We start from the raw sequence: 19,508 nt of genomic DNA on the forward strand, positions 1-19,508 counted from the left end.
TTTTGTTGTATAGGAGTAGATTGGAAGAAAGCTAGGGGCGGCCAAACCAAAACATGGCACAAGTCCATGAAGTCACTGACAAGTAGGCTGAGTCATATTGGTAGGTGTAGACTACCTGGTTGAGGTCCGCGAGATGATAGGAACCGATGGTTAGAGACCCTGAATGACATGGCTCTAAATCGTTTGCAATGGGGCAGGTGCATCCACTCTTTGTGTTCTCCCAAATTCTAATCTTCTTAATTCTTCATGTCCCTTTCTTTTTTCTCTTTCCAAATTTATTTCACTGGATTATACTCCTTGAATAACATCTTCAAACCCTAATTTTTCTGGTTACAGCCTATGATTTTACTGCATCTAGCACTACAGGGTTTGAGTCGACCACTGCATCTCTGTGCTAATGTGGTGTGGCAACTCGAACTGATGTACGTACCTACGAAGTTCTCCGTTGTTACTAATTGACTGACTGACTGAGAAATAATGAAACGTATAGTAATGTTCAATGGATCAAACACAAACTTACAATAAATGAAACATAGAAACATAGTAGTTCAGTTATTCAATGGTTATACAATAAGGTTATGATATAATAACAGTCCTTAAAATAGTTTCGAAAGTTACCATTGGTTTGGTATTCATTCTGTTACTCTACATATTTCAAGGAAAACTTATTTTGTTATAAATACAGAGTAGACGAAATGTATCTAGCAGTGGAATCGAAAACACTCATTTCGCCTTATTTGTGACTAATCAGCTGGATACATTGCATTGAACATCACCTTTGGCAGACATATACATCCATTTAATGAGTCCTGGAGAGAATGAAATAATGTCCTGGATTCTAATACTAGACATATGCCATCTATTCTATGTAAACCTGTATCACAATGGCTACATCGAGACGTACATATTCCATCTAAGATTGATCAAATTTCAGTCAAAATATTCACAACGGGATGATTATGACAATTAAGAATTAAATTTTGTCGTATACAATTTGGCAAAGTCAAAAAATTATTTTTAGACAACATGAATAGTGAGAAATAACTTAAGAGAAACATGTTTTCTGCCTGTTTTTTCATCGGTAATTTTACTTTAATAGATTTGCTAAGTAGTAATGAAGTGTCATATTTATTTAATATTTTATGAAGATTCAACTGACTGACTGATTGACAAGTAGTAACTAGCATGAACCTTAGATCTAAGCCTTACAATATCGGGTTAGTTGGGCCGATGATCATATTATTACTTGATAAATATAATTAAGTCATTTTTAAGAACTTCACAAGCAGGAAGTAGATCTTTACTAAATGATCAACCGGTGTATATGGTGACTGTTTTTAACCTGTCATTCATATATAGACAGGTTGGTGTTGGGAGTTCAGTATTCGACCATTTATCAAATGATTCTTAAAGTGAAGAACTTACATGAATATATACTTGACGTTGGTAATTAGATATAAACAGATATCCGGTATATTATTTATTACCACATACTTGGAAATTTAGTAAGGAATTTTAGTGAAAAGCTATGATCGGAGTTTCACCGTATCGAATGTGAGGGAGTTACCTACCGAATATTATGAAAGATGATCACTCAACACTGTGAATGATCAAAATTATACATATGCACTACTGAATACTCAGTTTTCTAGAGGTTTAGCGTCTATACGTGAGACCGAAAGTTCTGGGTATGATCCCCAGTGATGTGGTCGTGGTTGTCCACTGATGAGGAGTAACGTACTAGAACGAAAAGACTATTCAGTGTTTCCTGCTTTACAATGGATCTCTAACCTCGGTCTATTCATGTTGTCAATAGCATTTAATAATCCTCACAAATCTTTATATTGAAATCTAGAATTAAAAGTTTTTCTAATATTGTGATAGTTTCCGGTAATATTAATAAATCACATTATTATACAATATTCAGTTGGTCTTTCTTTGTCCTCTCTCTCTCTCTCTCGTAAAGTACACAACAAATCTTTATTAATATAGGTCATTAGCACACTTATGAATTGATTGACTTTAAAGAACATCTATCTAGTTTTTGTTTAGATTGTTTTTATTAAAACTATTCAAAGAATTGTTAAACACATTTAGATCTGTATAAATACTGTGATACAATTAGAAATCAATAGGTATTTGCATAATTTTTTTAGAGTTAATCGGTTTTATAACTAACCATCTATCATTCGTAGTAAGTATACTTCAAGTTCAAACTTTTAGTTGATATGCTAAACTGCAGATATATAAAATGGGAAAACATTTTTTCCCATGCTGACTATATGGAAGTGTGATAGCAGTATTTAAATCATTGCTGTCTTCCCACAATAGAAGGAGACGGTTAGAAAAGCTTGACTCCAAATATTGCACATCTTATCTTGTTTCAGGGATTTCTGTTGCCTTTAGTAGTCTCTTTAAAATACAAATGTAACATGTCAATAATTACTAGGAAAAAAACTGAATATGGCTGGCCTTTAGTAGTTGTCACTTTAGTACTGTGTTCAAGCTCTCAGATCATCAAGACTATTTCTAATCTAGGTTCTTATACAGACACTTAAAGCAGAGGTATCTTTTAATGATGTAGGTAACAAGAATATGATAAATGTACTCATATTATCTAACTACATTCATTCTTTCATGATATGACGTATATATTCTAAACATGGCAAACTGATCATCGAATATAAAACCACCTACTTTAATTTATTTCGGTTTAGTATCTCAAATTAATAAATAAAAAAAAACAGGCACATTTTTGAATAAATATATTTACATATGATACAGGATAAAATTTGTGTACATTCAGGAAAAAAATCAATGATCAAACGGGGAAACAAATATGCACATTCAAACACACACACACACAAATATATGAAAACATTTTCATCAGTAGGTCATAAAAATGAATTTGCTTTCAACATGAATGGTGATTAGTATTATTACTATCATTGTTACTAATACTAGCTGTTATTATAGAAATAAAATCAACAATGATAGTCATATTGTTTCTTCATATGGTATAACCTCATCTGTCTCCCTCTCGCTCTCCGATTCATTCTCTCTGGAGGTATATATGTATTTGTGTGTAACATAGTAAAAGTGATTCATCAGACAAAATTAGAAGATATAATTGTTCAGATTTAGGGGTGGAGGGATTCGAAATAATACGCGAAAATCGACAAATAATACGAGTGAACAGTTGTTTGTTTATTTGTTTTCAGTTTGACCATTAAAATAAATGAAATAATTTGTAGTAGTATGTAATTTCCCATTGCTGAAAATCAAAACTCTAATTGTGATTAGTCGATTGTTATATGTGGATCGTTAGTGGATTACCTCGACATACCTTTTCATTACAAGTAGCTAAGTAAACTAGTCATTTTTATTGTGAAATACTTAGGTTCCAGTCCTGGTTTGAACATCAACGTCAAGATACGTCAAGTATATTCAATTGGATCCAGAATAGGAAAGAAAGTGAGTTGTAGATTCAAGTGCTATTTACAATCCAGACATTAAAAATAAAACAAAGTATTTTGATGGTAATTTTCATGGTTGAACTGATATCAGTTAGACTAAAATTAGAAAACAACTGTCATTGATCAATTTTGTCAACGAACTCACATGTAAACCAACCGAAGTGACGAAGAAAAACACTTGGATAACCACTGTTGTGTATTAGGTGAAACTTAGAGGATGAAGAGTTCGTTCTTGAATAGACTAGAATGCTGTTAAAATAAGTTGGAATCACTACAATGATTTAAAACGATTTGTGTTGAAACTAGATTTCAATTGTGAACGCATATTTTTTTCTTAAGTATTTTATCTTTATGGAATACAACAACCTAAGTCAAAGTCTTTCCATCACTTTTAATTATGAATAAATTTTATTCTTACTCAACGACAATATTGAAGATTTAAGTTAAAACTGTTTCTGAAGTACATTTTTCATGTATCGAGTGGAAGTTATCACTCTAAGACTGATTTACGTAACAACAGTGTTTCATCAACACCGATGAATTGGTAAGCCCCCAAATGCCCTGGTATGGCCGAGAGTGGGGGTGGGCCCGCCCTCCATCTCGAAATGCTCTCACACGGCCACGCGTATACAACCTCTGCCAGGGAAGTCCTACTCACTGCCTTCTTTCAGCGGGGTGTTTTTTACGAAAATGAGAGGACGAAAAGCGAATGTCCAGCGCTCTAACCGGACCCCAAACTAATGGTGCACATGAGCTCTAGTATCCTGCGGGAACAAATGGCGTATGAACCAATCGTTGGTCATGGACTACCATGGGACTGCATCTCCTCACGATGCCCCATTGCCTCGTGGACCAGACCTTTAGGTCAAAGGCTCGGGGAGTGGCCCACTAAGAAAACCACCTGCTTCAGTCTGGGCACCTGGGCAGTATCACAGCCCGCACACACAAATATGGTGTGGCACATATATATTTGGTGCCCTCTTGTGCCAATATTTATGTGTTTAAATAAATAAATAAATAAATAAATGATGAATTGGTAACCAGCATGACACAAAGTTGTGGAACAAACTCTTTTTGCTTGAACCCAAAATAAATCAGTCTGATAATAGCGAAGGTCAGTTAGGTCGTATGAATTTTGGAGAAGCTACCAAGGTCTGGCTCGTCAGATCTACGATTGGTTTAAAGGAACAATTTGATTTAAAAACATCTTAGCAATTAAGTACTATGAAACCATGAAGTAAATAGTGTCGAGATTTAGAAAACAGAATTCCCAGTATATAAAAAAGTGTTAATTGATCAATAAGCATGTGAAGACTGAACAATGTCTTACATACATATTCAATCATTATTTACTTGTAAGTAACTCAACGAACGCATTATATTCTCTTTAACCATTGACTATATCACGTAGGAGGTTATGAAAACTACAATTTCACTCAAATCATTTAAATCTGTGTACGAAGTGAAAACACAAAACAATTTTAAACAAACACCAATGAATATTAGAAATAATACAGAGAAAAATTACGGCTCACAATTCCGTGGGTGGAATAAGAATTACCATTATTGTTATTATTAATATTATTGTCATGCAACTTGATCACTGGAAATTAACCAGAGCAAATTACAAGAACATGATTCTTCCGTGCATAAACACACATAATGAATATACATATGCATATAAGCAAGTATTTTCGATGAGTGTAACACTATGATCTGAACAAACTGTTTCATGTTTATAATTTATGCATTGTAGAGTAGAAACTGTTGGTGTTGCTGTTGTTGTTGTGTTTTGTTGACTTGTAAACAAAAACATATTATGTGAATCATATAGAATTCAGTGAATTTATCATAATGATTAAAAAGCTAAGATTTTGCACCAAAACACCTACTCATCATATGTATGTGCGTAATTGACTTTGACATAAAGTAATTAATTAGAATTATTTCTCGTAGTATCGATTTAATCTTGGGTATATTATTTATTTCTAAAAAAATAAAAAAAACAGAATGCGGAGTAGACAACCGTATCTAAAGAAATATTTATTAAGAGAAAATGAAAACAAGTATTTTTTTATCATGTTTTGAGATCATTCTAGTTTGACACTGATATATGTGCTTCCTGGACACGAAAGCAACCAACTACTTGAGTCAGAAAACCAAGAATAAGTAGGGAGCTTTTATTGGCTAACCCTAATCGAAATACATGTTCAAATTGATCTATAAATACTTAAGTTGACACAGAAAATGACGCCGAATCTTGATCAGTACGTACATCTATCAACATCTTCAACTTATCATTTGGCCTTGAACTGATATGTCTGATCGGCCCAGCTTTTCGATTATTTTGATAGGGTTCTGTGTATGAGGATTTAATTTTTAGGTTATATTCGTCACAGGTTGACCTTAGGCTATTATCGAAACTAAGGAGCAATGAACAGATGCATCTTCCGAGCAGTGATACTTCTCAGAAGTGCTCACTTATGACTTTACTAGTGATCGAATCCAGGGGTTTCAGATCACGCGGTAATTAACTAACTATTTGAACCACTGGGTCAGTAACCAACGGTACAATTATAACTTCAGTAGAACTGTAAAATAGCATTTCGATCATCATTTACACTTTCGACTTATATGATGATTTGTTTGACAATATTATTAGCGATGTTAACCGGTCACTTTTTCAAATACAATGAAAAAAATAATCACTAAAATATATTTTAGTCAAATGGTTTGTGAAAATTAGTCCTATTTAAAGATAATTTATCACCTATTATCATTAACTTGAGAAATATTTAGAAATACTAGGTTTAGTGACATAAGACAAAATCGTTCAAAATGACAGGTGCATTCACTCTCTTTCTTCCCTTTGATCTTGGGTTTTAAAGTTATCCGGTACTTTTCATAATGTTAATTTATTCTCCCTTCTTGAACCACATTGTCTATGCTCATTGTTTTTCACTACCACTGACAATCATTACTTCTATTACTGTTATCGAAGTTTTCATAATAATTTCATCTCAGTGTGTTAGTATGTTGTGGCGAGTTAGACAAACTAAATTGTGTACTGAATTCTACTGTACTTGTTACTGAATTAGATTGTATTGATTATCTGTTTCACTACAAAGTTTAGAACTACTTATCAGTTTATGTCAAATCATGACGGAGAAAGTAATAACAAACTGGGATAAGCGTTGCGAATCACTGGCTCAAATAAAAACTATGTGACCACTGGCGATCAATAAATTCAAACTGAATTGCTCATAATGATCTAATTCGCCGTAAATCACGGGTTTAGCCTCGTATGGAGTTTTGGGAAACAAATGTCCAGTGCTTCCTGGTTTTCGGTATTTCACCCAACCACTGAAAAGTATGTATATAGTGCATACTAGTGAATTTATGATCATCTGGTCTTTACTGTTGAACGGTGTCCTTAATTCCTTGAGTAATGATCTAGCAGTTCAATTGTATCACTCCCAACTTTAATGAATCTGATAACCTGGATTGAGAAATCTAAGTGTAGACTGAAACGCCCATTCTGGGTTCCCTGGTTTTGAAAAATTGCTCAGCTGAGATCAATTTGTGACAATAAAAACTATAATCCATATTATTCAACCAAATTTAGCTTTATAAACAAAAGTTCATTTGTCGGTGAAATAAACTTTTTACAAAACTTCATGTGATGCTTGAAAACCATTAAACTACTCATTTATAAGCAAGTCATTGTTTTAAATAAATATCCTTTTAAGTATATATTATTATTATTATTTTGATTTAAAATAGAATCATTTAGTTAGTCCCAACGTAGGACCAGGCATATATTTGCATTGGTCCAAGTTGCCACACCTCATTAGCATAACAAGATGAACACCGAATTCTTGAAAGCAGTTACGTCAATGGTAGTAAAAAAGACTTTTCATATCAGGATATAATAGAGGGAGGAAGAATTAGTTCGCAGAAAGGAAGGTATGAAGTAATTTTAATCTCACGGTTTAAGGAAAGACAAAGAGTGTGTACACCTACGCTATTGTGATCGATTCTGGGTCATGTCACCTACGGTCGCCAAACATTGGTTACAATAAAGTGTTATAAATATGTTTTACATAAACATATATTCTTGTTCAATAGTGAATGTAGCCCATAGAATCGAATTTTAATATTAATTCTAATTAACTATTCAAGATTTTATAGTTAACGTCATAGAAAAATGACCTTAGTTAAACATTCACATAAGCTAGGAAGTACTAGGACAAATACTTTATTCTACTGTACGATGTTTTAACAATATACAGGCATCAACGCAAAACTATTAGTACAAAGAAACTTATAAATCCATCCGATCGATTTTGCACATTGCATTTTCATTGGAAGCTTTCTTTTAAATTACTGAATCACACTTTAGTTATTTTCATAATATCTAAGTTAGTGGATGGTAACTTAGATACTAATTAAGTTATATATTATAATTCTGAAGTTTTACCATTTTAAGAAGAAAAAACGCATTACAATTATCTTGTTAACAGCTGTATTGTAAAATATTTGTTCAGTATTTTTGAATACCAACTAATTTCTCTTTCAAATCTATAATCAGTGAATGAAAACTGATTGTATATATATATATATAATTTTAATAAGATGCTTGAATGAACGTTTGTTCATTTATTTCAAATATGTTCCAGTAAATCAGTCAATCAATCAAACAAGCATTAGCAACGTAGAACATACATATATATTATAGGTTCAAGTTGCTATACCATATTAACACAAAAAGATAAAGTTATTACGACAAATATGAAAATAGTCAGATTAGTAACATCATCAGTTGTAGTGAAAAAAACATTAGACACTAAACAATATATCAAGGAATACTTTTCACCAGACAACCACTGAAAACCAGGAAGCTCTGGACAATCATTTCGTCCAAGTATCCATCTATGACCCTGCCAAGTAATGAATCCAAGATCTTCAGTGAACACCTAACATTTAGATCACTGTTTTACAATTTTCAATGGTTTCCTTAATTAAGATTATTCCGTAATGTACATTGTAAAATTCGGACACCTCCACAAAACCATGTAGTAATAAATCTTATGATTCAAGAAGAATGAATAAATTTGTAGGATAAGAAACATAAGATTAATGTAAAATTAATAATCTGATGGAAGACAAAGAGTGACTACATCTGTGTCATTGTATGAACAAGTAGATATAACTCTAATTATCTATAATAAAAGTTTTAAGTAAAAAAAAGCGCTTGGATTTACTGTATTTCCTATTCATATAGTTTTGATTAAGCAGTGTATTAGTGTCAACAAGATATTATTATTATGTTTGCTATTCCTATCCACTTTCATTCAGTGTCACAATCAATCCCGTCATCACTAAATTATTGTTATTAAGTTGTTGGAGTTCTCCATCACCACTAAATTTCTGTCACTGATCGAGATTACTGGTTATTTTATTCTGATATAACTTGTCGGTAAACATTATTCTTATCTTATATTCACTGATTTCGAACTTTTCAAAAGCCTTGTCTATAATTCGTATCAATCAATATTATTTGGTTCTACCTGTATAATCTTTATTGATAGTCAATACGGTGAAAAGACGTTGAAAAAAGAATGGGAATACAGTATGGTATAAGTAAACGAAAATAAGAAATGTTAGGTGAAAAGTAATCCAGTCTTCAAATGTTTAGTTCATTTTAATGACTCACATTTAATGGATGAATGCGTTTTTAGAGAAATAATTTTAACGCTGATTGACTATATACATATATATATAACGTCTATAAATTTTAACGTAAAATAAGAATGTACTATGTATTTGTGTGGTGTATGCTACTTACGTCGACAGACATAAATAGTATGCTACACCAATCAGAAGTGAAATGCCTGGCCTCAAAACGTTGGGAAGGTCGAATTGAAGAGAACAGAACTGTAAACTGAGAGTACTTGTAATAACAACAGGAATGGAGGAACGATAAATTTTGTAGGAGACAATCGATGAAAGATGTTTTCGTATTTTACGAAGACATTCTGTAATTTTGTATTAACTTATAAATTGGTCTTCTCAGCTTAACTTCTTCGTTCACTACATTTGTACTTTGGCTAACAAGGGAATCTAGGATGCTCGTTTCATTTTATTTAAAACTCTTCAGTTTTATGTATGTACAACCCAATTACAAATACACCCTGAACGAGTTGATGGCTTTATGGATTCAATAACTCTATAAATAACACACTGACTTTTAGAGAGAAAGATATTGAGTTTGGATACCAGCAAAAACGTCGAAACAGACAACCTGACAAGTGTATTTAATAGGACGAAGAGTGTGCTTTGGATTTCACAGTTAACTATAACTATAAACAATAACGAAGCAATCCTCTCAAAATATATGTTTACTGATGAGGACTAATGAGTATTGAGAACGTGGAAAATCAAATAAATACACATTACAAAGTGCATAGATTTAAGTTCGATCTATCATTAAAATGGGCAGATCAACAGTTAAAAGGCGGTCAAATATTTGTTATCACAGAAATGTTCGTTATAATATCGTGTCTTATTTTCTTCTTAAGGTTCATTAACTCAGCTTACATTCATAGTTAATTAGTGGTATAATGCAAGCTTTTAACTCAAATTCTCATTACGAAAAGTAGTTTTTCCAAAAAAAACAGGCAAAATATTTATTCATGCTTAAGTAGAACATATAATCATTAGGAATGTAATATTTTGTTTGTTTTCAGTAATATTCAATAATGGTGTTGATCGACTTTCGTAAGTTGGTTTGATCATCCAAACCATCCAGTTCAGAGTACGAAACTCCACTAAAATCATTCATCTGAGCTGTATAAAAAAATCACCATCTCAATTATGATATTTTGTACTATATATAGTGTTTTTCATAATATAAAGTTTATTTCTAAAAAAATACATGAATTCTTACAGATTGGAGAGTAATAGTTAAATTTCTGATGCAAGGAGGATTTCGACTTCCAACATCTTGCAAAATATCATTTATTTTATTGTAACTCAAAAGCTTTACTATATCTCTTAATTTCTTATTCGTTTAGTAGTTGACATACTTTTATGGTTATAATATTTAAATGTACTACTTCAAAATCTACCGATCTTACACTCCTTTACTGATGATACACTGGAATTAATTAAATCATTATTTTCAAACCAATTAAAAGTAAGCAATATTTAGGGGAAAAAAATCAAACCAATCAGCTAATTGCAGAAATATGAATTTATTGCAATCAACCAATCAAAGGAGAGTATATATCAGTAAGATTAAATTTGTACATTTCAAATAGATTAGTTCAGATAATAAGATTTTTGTCTAATCAATGAGAATTTAATCGGGTAGAATTTATGTATAAATAATTGATCATAAATAATGTCGACATATTTATGATATCAGTTTAGGGGTTGTGGAGATTGTTAAGTTTTTGATTGAGATCATGAACCGATTGATGTTAGACTACCATTGAAAACCTGGGAGCACTGGACGGCCGTTTCATTCTATTGTGAGACTCCTCAGCAGTGCGCATCCACGATCCCGCTAGCGGGATTCTAACCCAGGGCCTTCAGTCTCGCGCGCAAACGCTTAACCTACTGGACCACTGAGCCGGCACCCAGTGGTGTTAATGTCTAACCTCAACCAATCCACGAAATTGCACGACCATCTTCCATTGTACTGAGATAGACACCTGTTTCTACCCGACACGGATTAGCTCCACTGGTCACGGCTTTATGATAAATTTTCATTGGTAAAACAAGATTTAACTTCATGAACTGAACTATATTCTTACACAAATAAACTTGTAAATGATTGAAGTTTTGTTAAAAAAATTCATCTTGAAGATAATCAGATTATTTAGTAAAGCTCATAAATAATAGTTTTAAACCAACAAATGGTGTGCTACAGAAAGTTATTCCAAGGGGTCAACATTGCATCGACTTTTTCAGTTACTATTATAACAATTAAATATGGTTTAAAAGGGTTATTCATAGAATTTAACTTAGATGATGTATCTACCTAATTTGCCTTAAGCTGTATGTACATATTCTCGTCTCCTTGGAATAACATGTAAGTTAGAAGAACGGAGATGGTATTATTTTAAAAAAATTCGGGACAAAGGTTAAAGAACTTGAACATGAGTAACTTCAAACTACCTGATAATGCCATAGGAAGACATATATTAGACATTGGTCATTCAGTAAACTCTGATATTGTCTTCCAACTTCTACGTTTCGTAGAAGCAGATTCCACTTAACATTTCAACTTCAGTTGATAATATAAAATATCTTGTCATTCACCTGGGATATACATGATTACTAAATTCCTGATGTTCTTCTCTTCCACTTTTCTTCTCTCATCTTAGAACGATATTTTTGAAAACTGTTGTTTTTGTTTATTCGATTTTTGTTCATAATCATGCGATGACTATTTATTTTAGTTAAGATTATCATTTCTAATTTATAGTTATGACTATAACTAGTCTTATTATTTAAATATTATTCAATAAAATGACTGAACTGTTTAACTGATCAGGTCAAAATGTTGATCTATTTGCTTTGTAGGCATAAACCACGTTACCTGAATGGATTTCAGCGTTAATTTGAAAATTTTATAGTTTCAATAGTTAGTTAATAATCAAATGAGTATGATTCTATTGTTACGATAATATAAACATTTATATTCAATCATTCTGGAAGTCATATAATTATCGGATTATAAACGTTTAAATGATATAGAAAAACTTTATATATATTTATTATCAATGTCATACACATTTGATTTACACGAAAGTATTTACGGTTCTGAGCCTTATAATACAACCAATTGTAAAATCCCATCGAACCGAACAACAACACAACTTAAACAAAATGGTTATGTCAAACAATTTCTACAACAAAATGGTATGAGGAAAACGAAAAAAAGTAGTCCATTAATTTCAGTAAATGGTACTGGAGGGGGAACAGGTGAACAACGATTTGATGCACATTTTAAAGTATTGCTACTTGGTAATTCCGGTGTAGGGAAAACATCAATACTTAGAGCTCTTGTTGGTGAAACATTTTATCAGACTACTATTTCAACAATCGGTAAGTTATGTCAATCATTTTTTATCATTCATTAATTTAGAAATTGTGAATGAAATATGAATGTACTGATAGGTCATAGATGATTGAAGTAAAACTGTAGATATCGGTGGGGAGAAAGTAATAAACACTAGGGTCTTGAAAGCGTATTAGTAGTTACTACAAGTTGATTAATTTGAGTGAAAACGTTTGACTCTTTTTGAAGATCAATTACTGTCCAAACAACTCAGTAGAAGTGCATCTGACTCATGCTGGATGACACTAGTTCGAATCATACGAGGAGCACCAGCATCATGTAGATCTCAAACATTGCCTTGTCAACGAATACCAACTAGTATGAGATGCAAACCCTTGACTTTCTTCCAATTACTTCTAATCACTTAAAATCAAATCAAATGTGTATCGTGATGTTGGGCTAACGAGACCAGTTATAACATTACATCGTAATAAACAGAATTTGATTTGTGCCAATGGCTAAATAACAACAACCTTTTTTAACGGCATTTTATTGCATAACTTGTTTTCCTTAGCTCTGCCTTACGTTGTCATCATTTAACGTTTACCAAACCTTTTTATTATTATAAATAAAAATACTAGTCTTTTAAAAATATAGTATTTGTATTATCAAGTCAAACCTTGGTAATGATACCTACGTTTTATTATTAGTTCTACAGTTTTCGTAGTTATAATCACAAACTGATCTTAGCTAGACAACCATTGTAAATCAGGAAGCTTTGGATATGCTTTAAACTATGGAAATCCTACAATATACACAAAACGTGTACTGATAATTAATCATGTGTTCAGTAGCGACTAGTTTCAAAATGAAGTTCATGGAGTCCAAGTAATGAACTGTAGCTAGTGCAGTTCAACCATTTCAAGTGTGAGACAGATATCCACAATAGAAGATGACAGGTCAGGATCATGAACTGATTGAACTTAAACACATACACCTTTGAATATAGGCTCACTAGTCTAGGGGTTAAATATTAGTGGGCAAAAATATAGGTCCTGGACTCAATCCTTTGACGTGAGGTCGTGGATGAGAACTTCCGAGTAAAACCATATTAAGATAAAAAAAGTTATCCAATGAATCTTTGCTCGCAGTAGTTCTCTATTTAAGATCATTTCATGACTTAAACTATAAAATTTCTACAACCTCCACAAAACTCTGTAGCAATAATCTTATAATTCATCTAGAAATTTAAACTTCTTACAGGCAATAAAACATACAAGAACAATTCTATTAACATTATTATCCTTTAACTTCAATTAGTATCAAAAAATTGACATTTTCAATGAGCTATTATAGACCAAGTGTAATAATACAATCTTTTTATAACAAAAGTATTGATAAAAATCAAAACATCAAACAGTAAACATACTGTCCAATATGGTGTAATTGAACAAACCAAATTTAAACATTTAAGAAAACAATTTTTTACAACTAATTAATCATTCAGTTTAGTTTGTGCATATAATGAAGTACTAAATCAGCTGATTTCATTTCGTTTTTTTTCGTTTTTCTTAGTGTAAAGTACAAAATATAAATTTTATTATTAGAAGGGGTTTTTTGGAGATTGTAGTAATTTCAACAGTTGAGATCACTAGTGAATGGCTTCAAGAGATATATCCTGGAGTTCTAGTGAGAAGCAGTGACCAGTGGACGTCACCCGGGTCATTTGTGAGGTAGTAACTCACTGATGACAATGGTGGATGTGTCGCTCAATTTCGTGGATTAGTTGAAGTTAGACATTAATACCGTTGGATGCCGGCTTAGTAGTCTAGTTGGTTAAGCGCCTGGCGCGAGACTGGTAGGTCCTGGGTTCGAACCTCGCGGGGTGGGGTCGTGGATGCACACTGCTGAGGAGTCCCACGATAGGGCGAAACAGCCGTCCAGTGCTCCCATGTCTTCCATGGTGGTCCAGCTTTAATTGACTCATGGTATCAACTGTTGAAAATAAGCTTTGTTGTTGACTTTTTCTTTTCATAATGAACATATGATAATCAACATCTTTTTCTTGATTGATTACATAAGAATTATTTATTATTTAGTCATAGTAAGTAATTTGTATAATTAGTTAATATGAAATGTTAAAAAAATTGATATACTATGAATATAAGGCTTTTTGTGGTGTTGACTGAATGCTCATGGATTTTAAATCACGAACTGATCTTAATTAGACCTGAAAGCAGTGGGTTAGCGTTATCGTTTTTTAGCGAGTTAGTTTTCTACGGAATGGGGTCGCTAACCCCATGCTCAACAGTCCTCCTTTACCCGGGCTTGGGACCGGCAGTGACTCTAGAAGAGCTGCAGGCGGAGTTTGAAAGCAGTGGACGTATATTATATTCTTCGATGATACTCGTCGGTAGTTTGCTCATCAACAACCTCGCATCCGGAATGCACATTTCTGCAAAGTCTCGTACTAGTATGAAATGGCCGTCCACTGCTCCCAGGTTTTCAATGATTTAAAGCAATTAGTCCCTTTGATAAATTTCGATAATGTAATAAGACGAAGATTATCAGAACTATGTGATATATTAAGTATTGCGCTAATATATCACATAGTTCTGACAATCTTCGTCTTCCTATTACATTATCGAAATTTTTCAATGGTAGTTTGAATAAAATGGGCTTGCAATATCAGTCGTATTTAGGGATCAAAAGTATATAACACAATCTAAAATTCTTGATTATATTTTCAGTTTATTGGTAGAGAAGAAAGGGAAATATGTATGTGTCTTCAGTCTACTTTTAAAGTTTTCAATAATAGGAATAAAAAAATGATGTATTTGGATGTTATGTGGCTGAAAGTGATCAATCAAAAGCCGCGGACCTTCGTTTCATGCCAGTTAGAACCAGTAAATAGTATTCTATAATGTTCATTCAGAGGTGGCAAAACTTTGCTTTCCTAACTGGAACTTACAGCAAGACTAAGTGTTATGTCTTGAGACCACTGATCAATATCAAATGCCAAGTCACCAATCAGAATCCTAATTCTAGTTTGACCTGTTTCGCGTCTACTATTTCTTAAACAGCCCAATGTCTCAAAATTGACCGGTTACATGAACGATTATCACTGCTGACCTCAAGACAGAAGCTGAGTTCTTATTAGTCTGTTAGCCACAAGCTCTTCTCTATGTCCAGACTCGGGTTCAGAAGTAGCGATCACTCTCTACGATATTTATAGTTCAAACAGACGTGGTTTATAAACAGGCAGACCAGAATGCATCATACCATAAAATGGAAAGTAATACTTATACGTGATCAAGTCAAAAGTTATCTGCGAGTAAGGGACACTGAAAGTAATTGACTGGCAACAAATTCGGAATAGTCAGTTTTATAACCGTAGTTAATGTGTTAACTGAAACTTATGATAAATAGAATATCTGTTCACAGTAATCTAGTTACTCGGTAATCATACAAAAATATTATTATTAGTAATATTTCGAAGAATTAGTCCCAACCATTGCAATATTCATTCCATTATAACACCAAGTTATGCGAATGGAATGATCACTAAGTGTGAACCCCGAATATCGTATTTATCTAGTTCTTAATGCCGATTGAATTTTAATGACACAGAAAGCACTTGTTGTCGGAAGGTTGTAAAAACATTTTGTCGATGAACTACTGATTAGCTTAAAACCTAAGTCAGGATTCACTAGTTAAAATTTCAGTAATATACACTTTTTATCTTGGAAACTTATATAGGAAGCAACGAGATATTCACCATATCGGTTGAGTATTATCTACCAAAACTTTATCAATAAGTCTTTAACGCCACAAAAGACCATATTTAAAAATGAAGATTGTTTTTTTAATCAACTTTTAGTTCGGTTATTTTAAACATGAATCTATTAACAAACTTGATCGTGTAGAACCTTTATAGTAGACTTATTTTGCATACCCTTGAATATTTTTTTGAACCCATGACCGTTATTAAGTAATGTAGAATATTTTTTATCTGTCTGTATCATAATTAGTCTCATATTGTATATACTTGACAGTTTAATTGAACACTTAAACAATGTACAGTATGTTTGTTTGTCCTATTGACTGATTATGTATTCACTTTCTGTCCTTTTTAAATCGTCTGTATACATGTTTGTCTGGCTATTCTCTCTCCCTAGTTCCATTTATTCCCTGGAATATATAAACTTCCATAGTTAACTCTTGGTTTTAAACTGAGTTATCCAAATTGATAGAAGCATTTTGCATAGTAAAGCTCTGTGAAGTAATATAAAACGGCAGCTCTTGTTGTCAGATCAAATCCTTAAGACTTACCATGAAACCCTAGGACAAACGTTTATAAATAACGGTTGTTTGTTAGATAACAATATTTTAACAATTGTTAAATGTCAGAAAAAGTAAACTTCATTGAATCTTGAAGATTTGCTAAAGTTTCAAATATATGTAATTATTCGGAATAAGAAAAACAAAATTTACGTTGAACCTGATCACTACAGTTTAAAATTTGTCAAAAGAACTGTCTATGCCCGTGTGAGATACAGTTGACTTAAGTTCGTGAATGAATAGGGACAAATCAAGATTGAAGATTTATCAATCAAAATGATTTACTGTGAGAGTAAAAATATTTCCTGTTTTCCATGGTTATATAACTTTAATACCGGTGACGATAATTATTTTACCACTAGGTTGAATACTCTATTGATGAACCGTACACAGACTGGATCATGTTTTACTAGATACCTGATTCATGACCAAATGATAGGCTGGTCGATACCTTAGTTTACACAATTACGATCAGTTCACACTCATTGAGCTTAAAATAGAGATCAGTGATAGGACAGGAAAGCAGCTATTAAATAGTTGATGTCTACCAGTTCATATCCAATAACCAATTACATCTTACTTTCACCGCCACACATTAAAAACATTTCTATGCATTGTTTATTTTGGTAAGATAGGTACACTTAAATTCATGATATACTGATTAAAAACTGAAATAATGCTACTGTTAATTACATCTTCATTAATCCAAATGGTAAAGGGAATGATATCAATGTATAAATCGGTAAAACTGCTTCCTTTACTCATACTCAACAATGTGATAATGAGACTATTTATAACAGATGATAACTACGAATGTACAAACTCAATTCTTATTTATAGATTCACTGTTATACGATATTTATGAAGTTGTTAGTTTGTATCATGAACTCATTCTATTCAATATCGTGAATTGACTGAAGTGAGAACTGTGGATCATTGGGTTTTAACCAAATAGTATAAAAGTAACACATTTGCACAAGAACTGAGTATTTTGGATCCGATCTCTGAGAAGTTCAGGAGAAGAAAATACTGACAAGCTCGATTGAAACACCTAACTCTTATTTTTTTAATAAATGAAGTCAGTTTGTTCTATACACTGTATTTGATGATGATGATCATTTATTCAAATCACTATGAATATTCAACGTGAATTCGAAGCAGTTAAAGAAGTTTGTTCACATAGAAGAATAAATCTATCTTTAAACTTTTCAATAATTAAATTTGATAATCATTTTTACTTTTGCTTGTTTATTTAAGGTATTGACTTGATTAAACGAATATTCACAGTCGGAAATCATCGTGTACAATTAGAAGTATGGTAAGTTCAATATTACGTATTTTTTATGTTATACAAACTATATATAATAAGTTGTAATGTTTATAAAGCGAAAGCAAATGCTTAGATAAGATTAGTTTGACAGTTATGCCTAGATAGAACTTTTGTTTTCCCCAAATGTGAATTGTTTTCACGATAACACTCCATTTTCTATTTTAATCATAGATATCTTAAAATAGAAGATATGTGGAGATCATGATATAAATATAGTGTAGGGATGAGCTCGAGTAACCCTCAAAATGACCGCGTAATTTTCAAGATATTTTTTAAGTCAATCAGTAAAGTTTATATAAATCAAAATTATTTAACTAATAAGGTGATGACATTTGTGAGAGTATGGTAGTTTTAAGAAGTTAATTGGTTTTGCAATGTTTATTATCAGTTTTCTAATTTTAATATTGTAGAAATATGGTTACAGAACCTTAAGAATCTGAATGTGGATTTATTCACACGAATGGTTTCTTTCCAAATCTTCCTCATAGTTGTAAATAACCTTATAGTAAATTTATAATTGCCCACAGAATAATTATTCTGTAATTCTCTGAAAAGATAAAGATTTAGTTGTAGGGAGATCACTGTTGACGCCGTATCGACATAAAGAATTCATGTCTACAAATCTTTATCTATTTTTGAATTCCTAATTCCCTAACTCACTAAATTATCCAATGAATCACTGATAAAAGTACAAAGCTAACACTTCAGAAACTCCTTTGAAGAAATGATATATGTGAATAACTTTCAAAAATTTGTTTTTGGGTATTTCTATCAACTTACAGAGTCTTCAAGACTAGCTATAATATACATGACTTTTCAGATCCCTCAAATATCCTTCCATGATGTGTTCAACTTGGAAGTAACAACTGACTTCATAACTTGAACAGAAATTGTAGATTGAAATACTTCAAATAACCACTGTTTACTTCATTGTTACTTAGGTGAACTCAACTTTAATAATTTTAAAGCTGAAGCTACACTGCTTAACATTTCTACTACGTATAGAAAATTGTTACTTTTTAATCTTTTACAGGGATACAGCAGGTCAAGAACAATATCATTCTATTGTATCGTTACATTTTCGAGAGGCTAAAGTAAGTGAAAATAAAAACTTTTTTTCGAGAATAAAAGTCTTTTATGGTTTTGAAAATGCAACCATTATATATCATAAGGTTTATTTATAAAAGGAAAGTAGAATTATAGTTTCGTAATTTAAATCACGGATCGATCTTGGCTAGACCATTATTGACAACCTGGAAGGAATGGACGGTTATTTCGGCCTACTATGGTG

General features: G+C 32.1%; 1 protein-coding gene across 1 annotated transcript in view; it reads left to right on the top strand.

The window, feature by feature from the left end:
* RAB10_2 (Ras- protein Rab-10) overlaps window positions 1-19,508 on the top strand; it is a 47,824-nt gene that overhangs the window by 7,401 nt on the left and 20,915 nt on the right. The window contains exons 2-4 of the mRNA XM_012937582.3: window positions 12,069-12,593; window positions 18,145-18,205; window positions 19,251-19,311. Coding sequence (XP_012793036.1) covers window positions 12,269-12,593; window positions 18,145-18,205; window positions 19,251-19,311 — 447 coding nt within the window. The 5' untranslated portion in view covers window positions 12,069-12,268. The remainder of the gene's footprint in view (window positions 1-12,068; window positions 12,594-18,144; window positions 18,206-19,250; window positions 19,312-19,508) is intronic.

Source organism: Schistosoma haematobium, chromosome 6, assembly GCF_000699445.3.
Source record: "Schistosoma haematobium chromosome 6, whole genome shotgun sequence".
Taxonomy (NCBI): Eukaryota; Metazoa; Platyhelminthes; class Trematoda; order Strigeidida; family Schistosomatidae; genus Schistosoma; species Schistosoma haematobium.